Source organism: Clavelina lepadiformis, chromosome 1 (genome assembly GCF_947623445.1).
Source record: "Clavelina lepadiformis chromosome 1, kaClaLepa1.1, whole genome shotgun sequence".
In the NCBI taxonomy this organism is placed as follows: domain Eukaryota; kingdom Metazoa; phylum Chordata; class Ascidiacea; order Aplousobranchia; family Clavelinidae; genus Clavelina; species Clavelina lepadiformis.
In genome coordinates this window covers 19,888,272-19,905,813 of record NC_135240.1, presented here as the reverse complement: position 1 = coordinate 19,905,813, position 17,542 = coordinate 19,888,272, and the positions used below count along the sequence as shown (strand labels likewise).

Sequence of the window (17,542 nt, the reverse complement as noted above, 5' to 3'; positions counted from 1 at the left end):
TTATCTATGTGTGCCTTTATCATTTTTGATCTTGCTCTCTAAAAAAACGATGTGATCAAAATATCATTCCAAGCATCGTGAGTTTATCATAACGAATACATACAAAAACTAAAAATACAGTGTACATTGCGATTGGAGCAAACACACCAAACATCACAGTTAATTAAAATTAGACAAGCACACAAGAAAATATAAAATGATAGGAAGTATGCATATCCAGAAACAAACTTGCTTTTATAAGTAACGCAGCGATAAAATGGCACATGCTCAACATCAAAACAAGGCAACTTTAACAAAAAGGCGAACAACCAGCAGGTTCTTTGTGTAGGTCTCACTTGTCCGTAGAAGGGAAAATACAGCGAAGAATTTCATTTGAAAGAGTGGAAACAGATGAATCAGCGCGCTTCTCTGCTTTACTTAATACTGATTCGACGCTATTCACAAGAAACCTTCCTGCAGGTGAAGCTAACTTCTCACTGTGATTCTTGTTCAAAGTGATCACGCGCCTGATTAACTGAAAAAAACAAGGCATAATTAAAATAACCTGAATACTATTTCGTGCGGAGGAAATAACAAAGACGTTAGTGTTTCAAATGTGTATACTTTCAAAAGAATACTTTCATATGTCAATACTTTCAAAATAATACGCTGAGTTTTTGGTGTCGAATTGGAAAGTACATGTGCAAGGCAATTCATATTGTCTGGTTTCATGGTATCCGGGTGATCGCCACCATACAATTGAACCATCATGGATAAACATCCCAAAGCTTGGTCAGCCAGCTGAAATTAAACAGTTTGCTAAACATCGTTTTCCAGATCCAAAAGTGTAACAAACAGATAGTAGCAACGGCTTAAGTTATTAAGTATAAGTAGTTGGAATCAATTTCATACGGCCGAACAAGTGATAAAACTCGACCAAAAGGCAAAAATGTATCATCAGTGAACGATTCGAAAGTGGAAAACTTGGTTATCTTACTTCCTGCTCGGCGCTTAGAAGCTGGACACACAGCCCTTGCAGTTCCGTCAAAGGCTTATGAATAATCAAAAGCTGTTCAGCATTTTCTGTTTGAGCCTTTAAGCTCCTCGCACTGTTAGTTGAAGCTGAAGTTGAATTTTGAGTCTGAAAGATGCACGTTATAGCGTTAAGCTTCCTAGAAAAAACAATTCTTAGGCTGTGTTTTATGCTTGCAAGAAATGACACGGCGATATGTATTAACTAATTTTAATGCGTTTTTAAATGCTATTGTTTTACGTTGAAACTTGTATCTATATATGATACGTTCAATTGCACATGATCCAAGCACAATATTCCCTAGTACTATTCGCACTTCAAGCATAATATAATTAAATAGGGCTATACGTTACTCCGTATAGTTATTATTACATAAAGCTCTTGGGTTCTTTTTAGAAGACCCACATTGCACTTATTTAAACACAATTACGTCATGTAACATGTGACATTTCCAAAAAAATTAACACAATGTGATCCAAAGCTGTAACCTAAAACATTTCGAGTCAAGTTAATTTCATTTATTTAATAAAGTTTGCTGACATCACACAATGCACTTTATCAAGTTGCTTACCATTTGCCAAGTCTGTTTTATATTTATCCCAGTGTATTAATTATTTGCTTCTATAAACCTTGATAAATTATGAAAATAGCCCATCCTTTTATTAATAATAGAGACATATTTTAGTTCATTAATTACCTTACCCTATCTTAACTTAAGGTCACATGAGTTATCTCAAAATGCCAAGTCCTATCAATGACCTATTTCCTGCCAAAACACTAATCTCCCCCGCAAAAAGATATTCTTGACTACAACCAACCTGTAAAGCTTGCTTTACATATATTGTAACTCGATCGAGCATAGACTTTAGCAAGCCTAGCATCTGGCCAAGTTCCTCTGATAATGATTCAGCATCAATATTTAAGTTGTCATCTGCTAAACCTCCCTGTATTGTTCCATATTGACCATGGACTTTTATAAGGTAAGAACTGACATAGTCAATAAGTCCTGTGCATATAAACTTGTTAATAAAACCAGATATCAGGAGGTTTATAATTACCACTATAGCAAGGAATTTTCCAAAAAGGCTTCACAAAAACTTACCATTTTCATACATCTTCTTTGCAATGTTCTCATTGTCCGTTTGTATAAAATAACTGAGAACCATGATCAATCCTGCTGCGTAAGACTGTGAGGATAACTGAAGCTTTTCAAAGAGACTTAGTAAAACTGGGACCAAGCCATGGGAGAATAAAGATGTTGTCAAACTAAAAATATAAATCATATAACATTGCTATAGATCAGATTAACTTGATACTACGACGCCTTATTCAAAATGTGGTTTTTATAGCATTTTTCCATACCTTGGCCAATGTTCTAACAAGATACCCAAAAGTCTTATTCCATGTGTAGGTAGGGGATTACGTGCAGTGAGGAACGATTGGAACTCGGGGATCAAGTTTATTGTTATTATTTCCTGAATTCCATATTCATCAGGGATGTCAGGCCTTGGTCTAAATATAGCAATTCAACGTGAGAAGTAGTTTCATCCTAGCATGCTAAGTTACCACTGATATTAGGTAAATGATTTGTACTAATATCTAAAAATTGTACTCCAGTTTGATTAAAACACGTTGAGTTACCTGAAACGAGAGTGTCTTGATGAGAGAGAGCTTCCACGACTTGGTGGAGTTTGCAGAGGACTCTCTGGTATTGATTGCTCAATGTTAATGGCTCTAAAGTGAAGAAGGGTTCCAAGGACATCACTTAAGAGTTTTACACAGATTGCTTGTGAATCAGTATCTAAAATTATATCAATAGCAATGGCGTTATGACGCAAAAAATCATTAATTAGGATGTTAAGTAACTACAAAATTGTAGTTTATTAAGAGAAACAAACATACTTCCGTATACCCCAAGCAACATAATAAGATGAGGTACTAATGAGTTCATAGACGAGTCGGCATGCTGAGTCAGTACAAGTGGATGCTGCGATAAGCATTCAACAATTGCAAGTACCGTGTCAACCTGGCAAAATATTACCACAATTTATCAGCAAAATACAAATAAACTTGATACATTAAACTTTTTTGGTAAACTTTCTTTACTTTAAAAAAATTCGTTCTTCATCTTGCAATTAATCATTATCCACTGCCAACAACAATAGATAATATAACAATGAAACCTAAAATAATACACAAGATTATAATAACTCTCACAAATTTTCTAATAATTTCCTCTCCAACAGATGAAGTGATTGCAGATGACTGTGGAGACTTTTTCAAGAACAATATGGCATGAGATAAAAGAAGGCCAAGTTGTATGATGAAATCAGATGCTACAACTTGTGACCTAAAAACCTACAAGTCCAAAATAGTTAGGTTAAGCTTTAACGATTCAAATAATCGTGTTGCAAAAAATAAATGTCTATTTAGAAATAATCAAAATATTAAAATAAATACTTAAAAGTAAATCGTAACCTGGCTAGTGACAAAATGTTGTAGTATAAGGCAAGTAGGTAAAATCTGACGAAGTTGTTTGACTTGATTAGAGGACGGGTGCTTTCTCACTATTGTTTCATCCAAAATAGTGATACAGGAAGCTACAAATACAGATGTAAATTTACAAAAGTGGAACACAAAATAAGTTAAAAGGTGAAGGGATTTAGTCTCAAGCTAAAGCTTTGTACATGTATGAGAGTTGTGATAAATTGAGCCAATTCATTAACTTGAGTCATATTTTTAATGGCTTGCCAAGTGAGCATTTGAATTGACTCAATTTGACCTCGGCAGATTTGAGATCTTGTTGCTGTAGTTTTAGCATGAGTGCAAAAATTCTTTTACCTTACTTTGCCTGAACAAAGTATTTTTTCAAGAAAAACAATATGTTTGCTTTCTGTTTGATTGCGCTTTACATATTAATTGCCTCAACTTGAGGGTCATTAACCAAAAGGACCTAAAATGATTCAAATGACATCTACAGAATTTTGACTTGGGTCATAAAAGGTGTCACTAGATGACATCAATTGACTTGTGACTGGAGCTTGATGACCGAGTTATACCACTGATCAAATCAAGTTTATTATATGTTGTACATACAACATATATGAAGTTTCATGTTGTCATCCTATCGGTAGTGATACATAGTGACATGATGCATTACTTTCATGCAGAGCATACCGGCAATAGAAGGTGTCTGTCTAGCAACATGTTGGATCAGCAAATTTAGGCATGACTGGATATACTCAGTGTTGGAAGGCATTGATACGTTTTGCCGAAATGGTGTAGATGGTAATATTTTGCGACTTTCTCTTTCGATGTACATGACAAGTCTAGATACAGACAAAGAAAATTGCTTAAATTATTTTTATTCTGCCCTTGAAGATTTGTAAAACTGCCACAATGTATACACCATAATAACTGAAATAATTAATTTACCTATTGTTGCAAGCTATTGTTAGTAAGCTTGAATCTCTTTTCAGCAAAAGAAATAGAGCTAATATCACTTTAGCCCTGACCATGGCTGAAGGACTGTCCAAAAGCCGCATTAAGCTTGGTACTAAATCCTGAAAACAGAATTAATGTTGTTAAATAGGATGATAAAGGACTCAAATGTAAAAACACATCAAGTGACAGTTAGGGGTTGGTTGTACTTTTCCATGGGCTAGACGAGTAGCTTGGCCTTTTGGTGCAGAATACAAAGTTTCAATTAATGATGTCACCAATGCTTGCTGACACTTAAAAGATGCTCTTGTTAATGTTGACAAGACAGTAGGCAGTCCGATGCGATCAATGACAGTTTGCAGAACAGACCCAGTTCCTGTCAGCCGATTAAGACGACACATTGCCTGATACAAAATTTAATATAAAACTCAGTCTTCATGATGTAGCCAAATTTGGAAGTAGGAAGCCTAGGTTTTATTCTCGTTCAAATCATGAAACTTAAGGTAATAGATGTACATTTTTAGAACAAAGTTAACCAAATAATGACTTTGCTTTATAATTTAGTAAAAGGGAAGAATTTAAGCATAGAATAGAAAAACATACCGACAGACTGGCATGCTTTAGATTTTCATTGGTGGCTCGGCATGAAACAGTCCACAGTTGAGGACCTACAATGTCATTGTGTGAAGATACATTGCCACTAGAACCTTGAGATGAAGCGGTAACAAACCGCTTTCCATGTTGGCTGTTTGTTGTTGTAACTGCCTCTATAGTCTTACAAACATAGTGCTGTACAATTGCATCTTCCTGTAAATGTAATGAAAATTGTAAAAACAAACCTTTGCATCAAATGCACCCTACCCTTGTACATATGTCTTATCTTACCCCTTCCCTCAAACACCGTGTCAATAAACTGTAAGTGACATGAGGAATACACCAGTTGGTACGCTGCTGCGATGGTGGCCGCTGTTCATCTGCTGTCAAATTGTTTGCACCGCCTTCTTCTTGTTCACTTACTAGATATAGAAGTTGTCCAATTGCAGGCACAAGGGATAGTTTAGCACGGACATTTCTGGAAACGAACATCATAATATTGCAATCTATGGTATACAAGCTGACCTGGTTATGTCACTGGCAATAGTAGGAATGTTCTAAAATAAAAACAATTTACATTTTCATCATTCTAAATGTAATCTTAACAATCTGTCAATTTTGCTCATTGTGCTTACTTAAAGCATCTGATGATCCAGGAACATAAAATGTTAAACTGTTTAAACTTACCATCAACTTGATGAATGATAGAAACAACTTTTTTCCGTTAACAAAACATTTCTAAACATTTTAGAAATCTTTCCAAGATTTTCGCAGTTTTTGATACAACTTAAGAATAATTAAAAATAAGGATAAGGATAATTACCGAAAATTTTCACGTAATGCTTCAGTAAGAGTTGTAAATGTGTCACATATTCGGGTGCAAATCTCAAGTTCAGTGGCACATGATGCAGCTATCCCAATGACACGAGCAGCTTTACTGGATCTGGTATACATTATAAAATATCAATTTTTCATCAACAACATGTATGAAGTCATGATATCGAAATAAAACAGTATCATTTTTTGCTAATTGAAAACCTTACAAAAACACTTCATCAAAGCGCATCAAAACACCAATGTTATGATAGAATAATTTTTTGAATAAATTCATTGTTGAAAGCCTATCATCATCATAATATATAGAAACAGCTCTTACATGTCTGGGGACTGTTGAATGCAAGATTTGAGCAAAGACGCTAACTGAGATAAGATTTGTGAATTTATGATAAAATTTGCAACTGCACAACTTGATGTGCACAACTGACCCAGGTAGGACATCACATTGGACTTCGAACGCAGCTGACTTGTGCTATCAAAGAAATTATTAGGCTACACATAGTCTTATAATCAGTGGTTTAATATATTATTTAAAACAACCCAAAACTATTTCATTTTCAACAGCACTTGGTAAATTATAAAATGCTATTCTATGATCAAGGTTTAATCGTAAACCTAAAGTTTGTGTCCTAACTTTTCCATGTTTTATTGGTAAACTGAAACTACAACTCTAGTAACATTTACCTGGAAGGTTGTAACAATGCTTGCAAAACCTGTTTCAAATGACTGTACATTTCCTCAGAGGTGACCCTGTCCACTGAAAGCAGGGCTTGAAAAGGAAGAGATTTAGGGTCCCATTTAAATGGTTCCACTTTCTTAACCTTGAAAAATATGAAATTGTTTGGGTAAACATCACAAAAAGTCAATAAATTTGTCATTGTCACAGTTATATTAGAGTTTTGTATTCTAAAATATCTAATCATCAAATATTACCTGTGGATTATCTTGAATTATACACAACTCCAAGTCAGAATCGTGGTAAATAAGTTCAGCAACATCTTGCAAAGGCTGAATTGTCGGTTGCTCTAGTTCTACAAAAATTACTAACTTAAATTACTAAAAAATATTTTAATTTGGTTCTTAATAAATAACTGTTCACAAATATAAAGCCAATGTTTATTTGTATTAAATTGACCATTCTATGCACACCTTCAGGAATTTCTGTATATATGGAAGACTTCAGGTCATCAGATTTGTGGGGTGATACTACAACTGATTGATTTCTTACGTAAGACTTATTAGAGATTTCAGATTGGGATTTGGAAATACTGTGAGTTTGCAAAAGTGATGATGGAGTAGTTGGGCGTGAGGTGACTTTTCTGTCATTCATCTCATCCGGTTGTCGAGCACAAAAACTTGCAGTATGTGGACGAGAGCTGATTGCAATTAATGGAAACTCTTAATTTTGTTAGCATAGAAAGAATAAACATAAAACAAAAAAATTACACAGCAACAAACAGCGAAAATGAAAGAAATTATGATTAATTATTATGAACAATATCATGTCTTACTTGAAATCCTTGTAAAATTCAATGGAATGAAAAGCAATCAACTAAAAAACATTTATTTACCTCAAGGTGAATGTGCTATCCAAAACATTAACACTTTCTGGAGCTTTGTGTCTTGGTGTTCCATCACCAGAGCCCACACGTTTAACTGCACTTTTAGTTGATCTTGATTTGGCAGAAACCCGTCTGGTGTCTCCTACAAATCATTTTTTTAATTAATATTTTTGCTCCAACTATAAACCTAATAAAACTAAATATTTCCAAAATGTTTGATAAGATGTGAAACCCTAGTCGAATAATTATGTGAGTTTACCTCATTCTAGTAACGCACATTTTTGTGCATGTTAACTTTACACTTTCAAATCTTATCAACAAATGCCATACATAACAGTTGCCATGAAAGCATATTGAGTATATTCTATAGAGAGCACAACATTATGTACATCACCTCCACCACTTGTTTCATTCAGATTGGATCTAACAGGCTTATTTTTTAAAGATGGCTTTACTTGAGTGTTCAGCTTCATCAAATCTTTCCAAAATGGATGCTGAAGTAACTCCTCAGCAGTTGGTCTAAAAAGTACACAGCGCTGTTTACCATTCTTAAATGTTTGGTGCTTTTGTGTAAAATGCTTTTCCAGTATGCAATGGTAAGTTATTGTACAGTGTATACCAACAGATAACAATGCAACTACCAACTGCATAAGAAGTTCTTATAAGCCAATACTATATGCCATTGAGTGATGATATGTAACAAATAAAAATTTATCAATATGACTGCAAAATTAAAAATATACAGTTTTAAAAAATAGATACGGTATGTAATTGAAACATTTAACTTTTTAAGGTTTAATATTTTTAATAGTTTTAACCTTTTTTCAGGATTTTTTTGAAATATCTGATGAAGTAAATCAATAAAATCATCTGAAGGCTTTGCTGGTGACAATCCATTATTGACTTGTCTATAATGTAATCCAATCTTGTTTCTTATATCAGCTGTATCATAGCTGCTTTTCAAAAGTTGCTGCATTAGTTGAGCAGCATTTTGACATTCAAACGGGAGTGAACCTGTGTTTATAAAAATTATGCTGATTTACAAAATGTTAATAGCACATTAAACACATTGTTTGTAAGTAAAAAATTAAAATTAAAACACAAACTAAAAAATTTACCAGTATAAAGATGATAAAGTAGAACACCAAGTGCCCAAATGTCACTTTGCATGGATGGTTCACCCCCTTTAAGCACTTCTGGGGCTTGATATTCCAACAAACCTTTATTTGAAAAACAAAATATTTAAATTACGATATCAAATTTCAAGTATTACTGTATATAAACTAATATCTATTTTACAACGTTATGACATATGCAGGGTGTTTATAATGTCCTTGTTCAGCTTTATAAAGTCCTTGTTCAAATTTTGTACACTGCTATGATAAACATACACTTTAAATTCCTTCATTAGTTATAGTCTACGTCGGCTATGTACAACCCGCAGGCCGGCATGGGGCCCTTTTGAAGGTTTTGTGCCGCCCTGGTGTTGGTGTTGTATTATATGTGAAGTATGCATGTATGAAATATGTATGAAAATGTGCCGTTGATTAGTATTTTTTTTCATGTACAAATTGCTTGAGCGTCTACATGAAGATGAATTTTGTAAAAATTTAAACTTGAAATTCAAAAATCTGAAACAAAATTATATCTAGATTGAGTTTTAGAAAACTGTTAATGTAACTAATACATCTATATCTTTTATTTCGTTTTCTACTTCGTTACAAATGGTTCATAAATGGTTATTCAGGTACGACATTAACAGTGATAGTGATAGTAAGCTTGGTCTTTAATTCGACCAATTAACTTGGTTTATTTCAAGAAATAAAAAAAACTTAAGCAACCTTTTTGGCAGGACTATGAAGTCAAATCATTTGAACAAGTAAGTTATCTATGATGGCCAAAACTAACTTGAATGTGATGTGAACAAGTGGTGGTTACTGGTCAAAGTAAATTTTTTAGGCTAACAGAAAAGTTGGTAAAAAAATGTTTTTTTGATTGAAAGTGTGTCTTTTAATCACCTTGAGTTAAAATTTATTAAAATTGCATAATAACTTTACAAATACCCAATATAAATACTAAAGTATGCAGCATTAGTTCAAATACCAATTGCTGTCACATAATGCACGCACTTTGCACATGTTACCTTTTAGGTCATTATATTTTATTTCATCTTTAATCTCTTCTGGCGTGGCTTGCATATATATTTCTTTCAAATTTTCATCAACAAGTCTGCTTGTGCAAAAATTTGTTAGCTTCAAATTGCCTGGGCCATCCAACAATACCTATGCAATTATAGATTAGGAAAGATTAAATTTAGTATTAAAATAACGATTAATTGCTGGCAACATAGTGTTATTAATTACTTAGTTTACAACGATAACAACATAAAGATTTTAAATCAATTTTAGTACCTTTCTTAGAGATAAGTCTGCAAACACAATCCCATGTTTATGCAGATAATGCAATCCAGAAAGAATGTCTTTTCCAAAATTACAGACAGTCTCCTCGGGCAGATATTTATCAAAATTTAACACTTCTTCCAACGTTCCACCTGAAGAAGTAAGTTTGCAACAGACTAGTCCAATGTGTAAGATCGCTTGTTTGTAGTTAAATGAACATTGACACTGTTTTCTCAAAAAACTAAGAAATTTTAAACAAACTTTTATGTGGATGCAACAGGTGCAAAGCAAATTGTGCATACTTACTTGAGTGTAAGCCACAATAGAACATACGCTATAGCCACAGCAATATAAGCTTAGAGTCTATTCTCTATAACATTATTACAAATAACAGAGAAACTATGACATAGAAAAGAGTTTTGTTGAAAAAGTGTGTCCAACAAAAATTGCCAGATAAATATTCAGTATGATACAAAATGTAAACCACACAGGAAACTAAGTGGCAAAATGATAATAGAAAGAACTTTGTAAGTAGCCGTTTACAATTGAATATATACGGTAACAATAATAATTTATAGTTTCTATGTGTAAAACTTGTCATGCATGGTGTTATTCAACCATTATGATATGGCATCTTAGTTCAATTCAAAAAACAAAGCTTTAATTCTAAGACGCTTGATATAGACATGTTTGATGCTTTAATGGGTAAAGTATAAATCGTGATTTTAAAAATGCACATTTAAAGGCTCAAATACTCACCAGTAGCAATTTCGCATATAACTGCCAGATAAATAGTTTAAAGATTTGAGTTGTATTTTGTTAATTATATATATATATATAACAAAACTTGAAGACTGTTGTTCAATAAAATAGATTTTAATGAAGAACATTCTATTATTCTATATGTTTTCGTAATTAAATACCGATCATAATATATCATAATAATTAAATAATATAATTAAATATCAATTAATGATCTTTTATGAAATTACTGAAATATATATAAAAGAAAGTATTGAGGTGATGTGCAAACACATTTTTAACACACTGGTAACCAAAGTTAACAAAACAAAGACTTCAATAATTTAGAAATAACAACTGCAATAAGGAAGTAAATCATTTAAAACAACAAAAGTTTGTCCTTTGTTATAAACATACAATGGTTAGGGATGTGCAAAGTAGAATAATTTAGAATTTCAAATCCTATTTTTGAAGAGTTCTAAACCAATAAAAATTGCACTTTTTTTCACAAATATCTAGTATGAAAGACCATGAAAGGTTCTTTTATGAAACTCTTGCTGATAGTTGTCCATACTGTTGACCGAGGATAGTTAATTTGGGCATTTTTCAAGAAATTTACAGTATATCATAATACATTTATCTAAATAGAACATTTAAGGATGTCGCCATTTGAATGTTCATTTTTCTTTTTACTTTAGATACTTGGCTTTACTTGCAATAAATGGCGTCAACCTTTGACCTCAAATTACACAGGATCTTTCAAAACTAGACGCAATCTTTAACAGCAACATTAAATTAATATTAACATATTAACAGAAAAAACAAGAAATGATGTGCATAAGTATTGTGACATCTGGTCAACATTGTTTACATTGTTGTTTTATCTTGAGTGTATTTGTCAGCAATCTTATTAAGAAACTTCCAGAAAGGTTGGCTTCTAATATAGTAACTGCATTCCAATATAACCCAATTTGATACAAAGACGGCTTTGCAGTATTGGCGAGTAGTTTTATTTTATCTGCTAAGACCGAACTTCTTACAAATTCGTGATATTAATTAGAGTAGTATTGTAACTGAAAGCAGAACTAAACAGACTTTAAATTTGTTCTTATCGTAATGTTGCATTGAACTATGCATCACCATGCAAATGTTAATAAACCTAACAAAATAAAAAATTCATGAAAGCAAGGTGTAATTGAAAATAGACTTTCGGACCATTCTATACAAATGTGTCTTTAAAAATACATTGTTTAGAGGTGTTCAAATCTTCCTTGATTGCTTTATACAACAATGGCCATTGCATTTGCGTTCATTCCTCTTATCACAAACTTATTCAAACGCATGTGCCATCGCACATACACTTGTTGCCTTTTTTCCTTCGCTGCGATTCGATGCATTAATTGCGATCATGGTTAAGTGAATGTTGAGTTGAATGTTGAGTTGAAAGTCTCGTTGAGTGAAACCATGTATAATAATCGCTTTCAAAAAGATTATACGAGGTAAATGAAAACCTCTGTGCGCAATGATTGTAATCAGATTAATATCGGTTCCAAAAATAAGAATCGAATAGTTTTGGATTCAGTTCTCAAGGATTTGATATTCTAAAATGCACATCCCTATACATGCTGTATGATTGTTGGAGCATAGTTTTTGAAAAACTGACATTGCTGATTGGCTTGGTTACCTTATTTCAATGACAACTTTATTTTATGATCTAATTCTGTTCAGCAGCCGAAGCAATGTATAATTTGTCATAAAGCCAGTACAAATCACTATTTAACCGAGACAGAAACAACTCACCTGTACAGAGTTCCACAACCATCCATAGGTGGTTGCTTGTTTCATACCATTCATAAAATTTGACAATATTTTCATGTTCAATTTCATGAACAAGCCTTACCTGTAAATTTAGTAGGTTTGTATTAACAGGCATTTCACAATGCAATTAGCGATATCATTTAATTAGGTACAACATCGTTGCGTAACAAAGAAATTTCTAATGAGGTGTGTATCGTATCTACTCATGAAATGAATTTGGAAAATGAACAATAAAATCTAAAAATTTCCATTTCGAAAAATTATGAATTTTTTACAGGTCATACCCTTAATTGACACATGGAAAAATCTTGTTTTCCATTGGTTTGTAACCCTCTTTCATGTGTGCATTATTGAAACATACAAAGATTTTACCATTTGGTGAACAATTTTCTTTTTTTAATTACATGCCGAAGATAGTGCAAAAAACAAGGTGAAAGACCCTTGGCATAAGGCATTTGTTAAATAAAATCATAAATGTGGACCTAACATATCTGCATTTTTCCAAGTTTGTAAAGCTTACCCAGTTGGTAATTGCAGCACGTTCTTCTTTTTCTATGCATAGAATTGTCAAAAATTTAATTGTTCCTTTTCTTCTGCCCTTGTATACAATTGAATTTGTCCCCCTTCCAATTTCCTCATACAAAATAAAATTCTCCATACTGTGCTCAGCTTTTATATTGCAATAATAAATTTTTTCAAAGCAACCATCGTTCATTCCTAAAAACAAATTTATTACTGGTAGCATTGTACTAACAGATTAATGTCAACAAATGATATATATACTGTATTATTATTATTGAAACAAGTACTGTTAATACTTTGCAAAATGAGCCCTACAACGGCAGTGCCATGCTCTGATAGATACCGAACGTGGCTTTGCTTCATTATAAATCTGGTCGTTCTATAACTGCAACCATAGGCACCGACGTATGGGGTAACAGAGTGGCCACGACAGTCACGCCACTCCATAGATCTTACAACCAGCCAGGTGTATATACATTCTGAAGTGCTATTACAAAAAATTTCCTCCATAAAAAAGCTTGTCAAGTACTTGAGGCATGCCGAAAATAAATTACATATCATACTGCTTATCTAAACATCTACATATAGGGTCTAGTACAAAAGTGTGTACAACCACAGGATATATTTGTGTACTATATAGGCCTCAGCTATTCAAACTGTTACGTTATTTGGTTGTGCACTTCTACACTAAACCTTACAGATATCTCAAACCTATAAAAAAGCCTGTATCGATCTCACTTTAAGTCCCGTATGGAAAGAAAGCGTTGGACATGTCCGGTGCACAACGTAGCTATCTGGTATACAAAAAAAACTCCCTTTCCATACTGGCTATATTAATTATAAGCTAGTCTATCGCTAGGCCTACACTGTAAAAAATCTTTTCTAATTATAAGTCAGTGAGACAATTGAGACTAATAATTAGTCTTCCAACGAAAAGTATGGCTTATAGTTAGTCTAAATTGTCTCACTGACTTATAATTAGAAAAGATTTTTTACAGTGTAACAGTAGTCAATAATGTAAGACCAACAAGAAATTTCACGCTTATCATTAGGGCATTCCCCATATAACTTCTTTGATTTGAGGTTTGTATAGTAATTCAAGCGGTAAATTATATTTCAAAATGTATTGCCGCATTTTTTAAAATCTTTAATAAAGTTGAATTTGAGCATTTAATTTAACTCCGCTTTTCCTTTTTTCGATAAATAAATAAAAAAATCTACTAGCATAGCCGTATGAATAATTAATTTAAAGCTTTTAGAGCTTGAAATATCATGTTGTTTCGTTTGGTGGTCGGACGATTCAACCCACGGACGATTCAACCCCGGACGATTCAACCCCCGGACGATTCAACCCAGGACGATTCAACCCAGGACGATTCAACCCACGGACGGTTCAACCCGCGGACGATTCAACCCGCGGACCTTTCAACCCGCGGACGATTCAACCCGCGGACGATTCAACCCACGGACTTTTCAACCCGCGGACGATTCAACCCGCGGACGATTCAACCCACGGACCATTCAACTCCGGACGATTCAACCCAGGACGATTCAACCCACGGACCTTTCAACTCACGGACGATTCAACCCAGGACGATACAACCCCGGAAGATTCAACCCACGGACCTTTCAACCCACGGACCTTTCAACCCACGGACGATTCAACTCAGGACGATTCAACCCACGGGCGATTTAACCCATTTACAAAAACGTCTACGCAGTTCGTTATCAGGCACGGATGCCGCCTTTACCACTATAACGACGTGTAGTATAGAAGTTATTAGGCCAATATAAAGTCAAAATGTTACGTTAGGTCAAAATACGGTCAAATTGTTTCTTTTAGGTCAAAATCTATTAAACTTGTAATTTTGTAACCATTTTGTAATATTATTCTTCCGTTTTTCTCTTTTTTTGTACCGCAAACAATTCCAGTGCCCCAAATTAGAGGCCTACTTAGAACCAAAGCCACCAAGAGAGGGAAGGCCTTTCAGCGCGTCTGATGACGTCACGATGTGAAGGCATTGCATTTGAAACTGCAAGTTGTCAATCTTAATACGCAGAAACGAAAAAAGTCAACACTAGAAAAGCGTTTTGTCAATTTTAAATGCAGCTTTAGATTAGAAAGTTGCTGTAGACAGTGTAGAGACTATCAGTATAGCGTTTTTCAGTTAGCAACATGCAAGATTTTTGATTTTAAAATGCAATAACAATCATAGCCGTTTGAGCTTTACAATACACAAGTTATTACTTCTCTAGGTGGCATTGGTAGATCTAAGTTGCCGACAATTTCTTTCATCTATTATGTCACAATCGCAGATGGAACTTTCGACGTCGTTCCTGGCATCTTCTTCCAGCTGTACACAATTCACTGCAAGGTTGGACACAGTTATCGACCTATAGTTTACTTTCTCTTGCCCAACAAGTCTCAAGAAACGTATACAAAGATGTTGCAAGCCCTCAGGATTATACGTCCAATGGCACAGTCCTATAAAATTCTTTTGGATTTTCAAATCGCTGCTATAAATGCGTTTAGGTCTGAATATCCTTCAGCAACCGTTTCCGGTTGCTATTTTCATTTGGTTCAGTCCGTTTTAAGAAAAGTAAACGAACTCGGTCTGAAAACCAGGTATGAAACCGACGGCATCTTCCAAATGTTAGTGAAGTCGCTGTCTGCATTGTCTTTTGTTGCAGTCGCTGACCTGGAGAGTATTTTTGAACAACTTGCCAGCACATTTCCAGACGAGGTAGCCTGCAACGATCTTTTAGTTTACTTTGAAAGCAATTATATCCGTGGTCCAAGAACAGGACGCCATCAACGACAGGCTAGATTTCCCCCTTCGTTGTGGAATCATTACGACGACAGCCCAAAGCAACAAATTGCACAGAAGGGTTTCACAATGCCCTCAAATCACTATTACTGTGTTCTCATCCGAACATTTGGTCATTTCTGGACGGTATAAAACGCGATATCGCGATACAACGGCTCGGTGCTCAAAACGCAGCAGTTGTTAATTTGGACCGACCACGAAGCAAATATTACACGCACTTGGCTCACAGACTTTCGGCAAAGGTTTGCACTTATTCAAATGAGCCAGATAAATTGATGTATCTGCGTGCAATCGCTCATATGTGCTAATTAATTAACGTTTGTAACTTTGTTCTACTTCCGTTTGTATTAATTAACCCTTTTCAGTCTTGTGTTTTATACGTGCTTTGTGTGTGCTCAGGTTCATGTTCTTAAGCTTGCCTGTAAATAAAACAACTTTCTTTCTAATTAATCGATGAATAAACAGGTGTCTATAAAAATATCTGTAATTTGTGTACATGCAAAAAAATAAATACACACATTTACGTACGTGGGTCGAAAGCTAACTAAATCATGCATTTTGTCTTTTCAAAAACTTCAAAAATGTTAACTTAATGCTAAAAGGAGAACATTTTATATAATAAGTTAATAACCGATCTACACGGGTCAATACAAAAAATAATAGCAGGCGTAGACAGAAATGTACGCAAAGTACTGTATAGGGCAAAACAACAATGTTCAAGGTTTTGCTGGAAAGCAGAAAACAATAAGTGTTTTGATGTACAACCAATGCTAACAAGAAGTGGTAAAAGAAAAAAAAGGAAACACAAAAAGCTTTATATTAGCTTAGGCCTACATATTAGCTTTATTTAGCTTTCATAATATTGGCTACAAAGTAACTTGATGATAACCTAAGCCAATAGTACGTGAAAGGTTGAATCGTCCGTGGGTTGAATCGTCCTCGGGTTAAATCGTCCGCGGGTTGAATCGTCCTGGGTTGAATCGTCCTGGGTTGAATCGTCCGCGGGTTGAATCGTCCGCGGGTTGAATCGTCCGTGGGTTGAATCGTCCGTGGGTTGAATCGTCCTGGGTTGAATCGTCCGCGGGTTGAATCGTCCGTGGGTTGAAAGGTCCGTGGGTTGAATCGTCCGCGGGTTGGATCGTCCACGGGTTGAATCATCCGTGGGTTGAAAGGTCCGTGGGTTGAATCGTCCGCGGGTTGAATCGTCCGCGGGTTGGATCGTCCACGGGTTGAATCATCCGTGGGTTGAATCGTCCGTGGGTTGAATCGTCCGGGGTTGAATCGTCCGTGGGTTGAAACGACCTGGAACCGTTTCGTTTCAATATGACATGAAATCTGTATGGACTGCCAAATATATCCTGGTCGTGTATGGAAGAAGGCGTGCATGAATCGATGACAGTTAAAACGTAAATTTAAAAAACAACTAAAAGTTTCAAACTAAATATCGGTGATCTGTCGCAGTTATTTTTATTGTAATTCAATTTTTCTTCGTGATTGAAAGGTTCTGTTTTTAAGGCCTGTTGCGTTAGTGGGCGCTAAATACCCACACCTTACTTAAAAAATGTCAAAACACCACTACGATATTTGCGATATATGCCACCCTTGATGGGTAGCCTACACGTTAATGATATTAAAACAATAAACGTCCCCTCACAAATCTCAAGTGGTATTTTTATTTTTGACGAAATCATACAAATGAACATAACCCACAAAAGCAACTGTAGGCTACTAAGCCTATAGTAATAAAAGAGCCATGTAATGGAATATAATATTTAAAAATTAACAAAA

At 34.5% G+C, this 17,542-nt stretch overlaps 1 protein-coding gene across 2 annotated transcripts; it reads right to left on the bottom strand.

Annotated features, from left to right (window-relative positions):
* Positions 1-61: 61 nt before the first annotated feature.
* LOC143468160 (serine/threonine-protein kinase ULK4-like) lies at positions 62-13,502 on the bottom strand. 2 transcript variants are annotated; one of them, XM_076965183.1, is made up of 29 exons: positions 13,223-13,502; positions 12,925-13,121; positions 12,387-12,486; positions 9,858-9,997; positions 9,590-9,728; positions 8,565-8,666; positions 8,265-8,460; positions 7,841-7,965; positions 7,456-7,588; positions 7,034-7,260; positions 6,818-6,915; positions 6,569-6,705; positions 6,204-6,356; positions 5,871-5,990; positions 5,339-5,525; positions 5,057-5,260; positions 4,663-4,857; positions 4,448-4,575; positions 4,190-4,341; positions 3,491-3,612; positions 3,230-3,370; positions 2,915-3,038; positions 2,654-2,813; positions 2,375-2,524; positions 2,115-2,278; positions 1,831-2,018; positions 977-1,120; positions 634-780; positions 62-514 (listed from the first exon to the last, which is right to left on the bottom strand). In XM_076965183.1, the coding sequence occupies exons 1-29, from the start codon at positions 13,485-13,487 to the stop codon at positions 332-334; spliced, it is 4,521 nt and encodes a 1,506-aa protein (XP_076821298.1). In that variant the 5' UTR covers positions 13,488-13,502; the 3' UTR covers positions 62-331. The 2 variants fall into 2 exon arrangements, with proteins under 2 accessions (XP_076821298.1, XP_076821305.1); XM_076965190.1 differs by having other exon boundaries at positions 13,270-13,406.
* Between the last annotated feature and the right edge of the window lie 4,040 nt (positions 13,503-17,542).

Excerpts from the sequence above, each read along its gene's own strand:
- LOC143468160 (XM_076965183.1), bottom strand. The coding sequence starts at position 13,487 with ATGATATGTAATTTATTTTCGGCATGCCTCAAGTACTTGACAAGCTTT. Across the intron at positions 13,122-13,222 it reads TGTAGGGCTCATTTTGCAAA|GAATGAACGATGGTTGCTTT; the intron begins GTATTAACAGTA and ends ATTTGTTTTTAG. Across the intron at positions 781-976 it reads TTCTAAGCGCCGAGCAGGAA|CTGGCTGACCAAGCTTTGGG; the intron begins GTAAGATAACCA and ends GTTTAATTTCAG.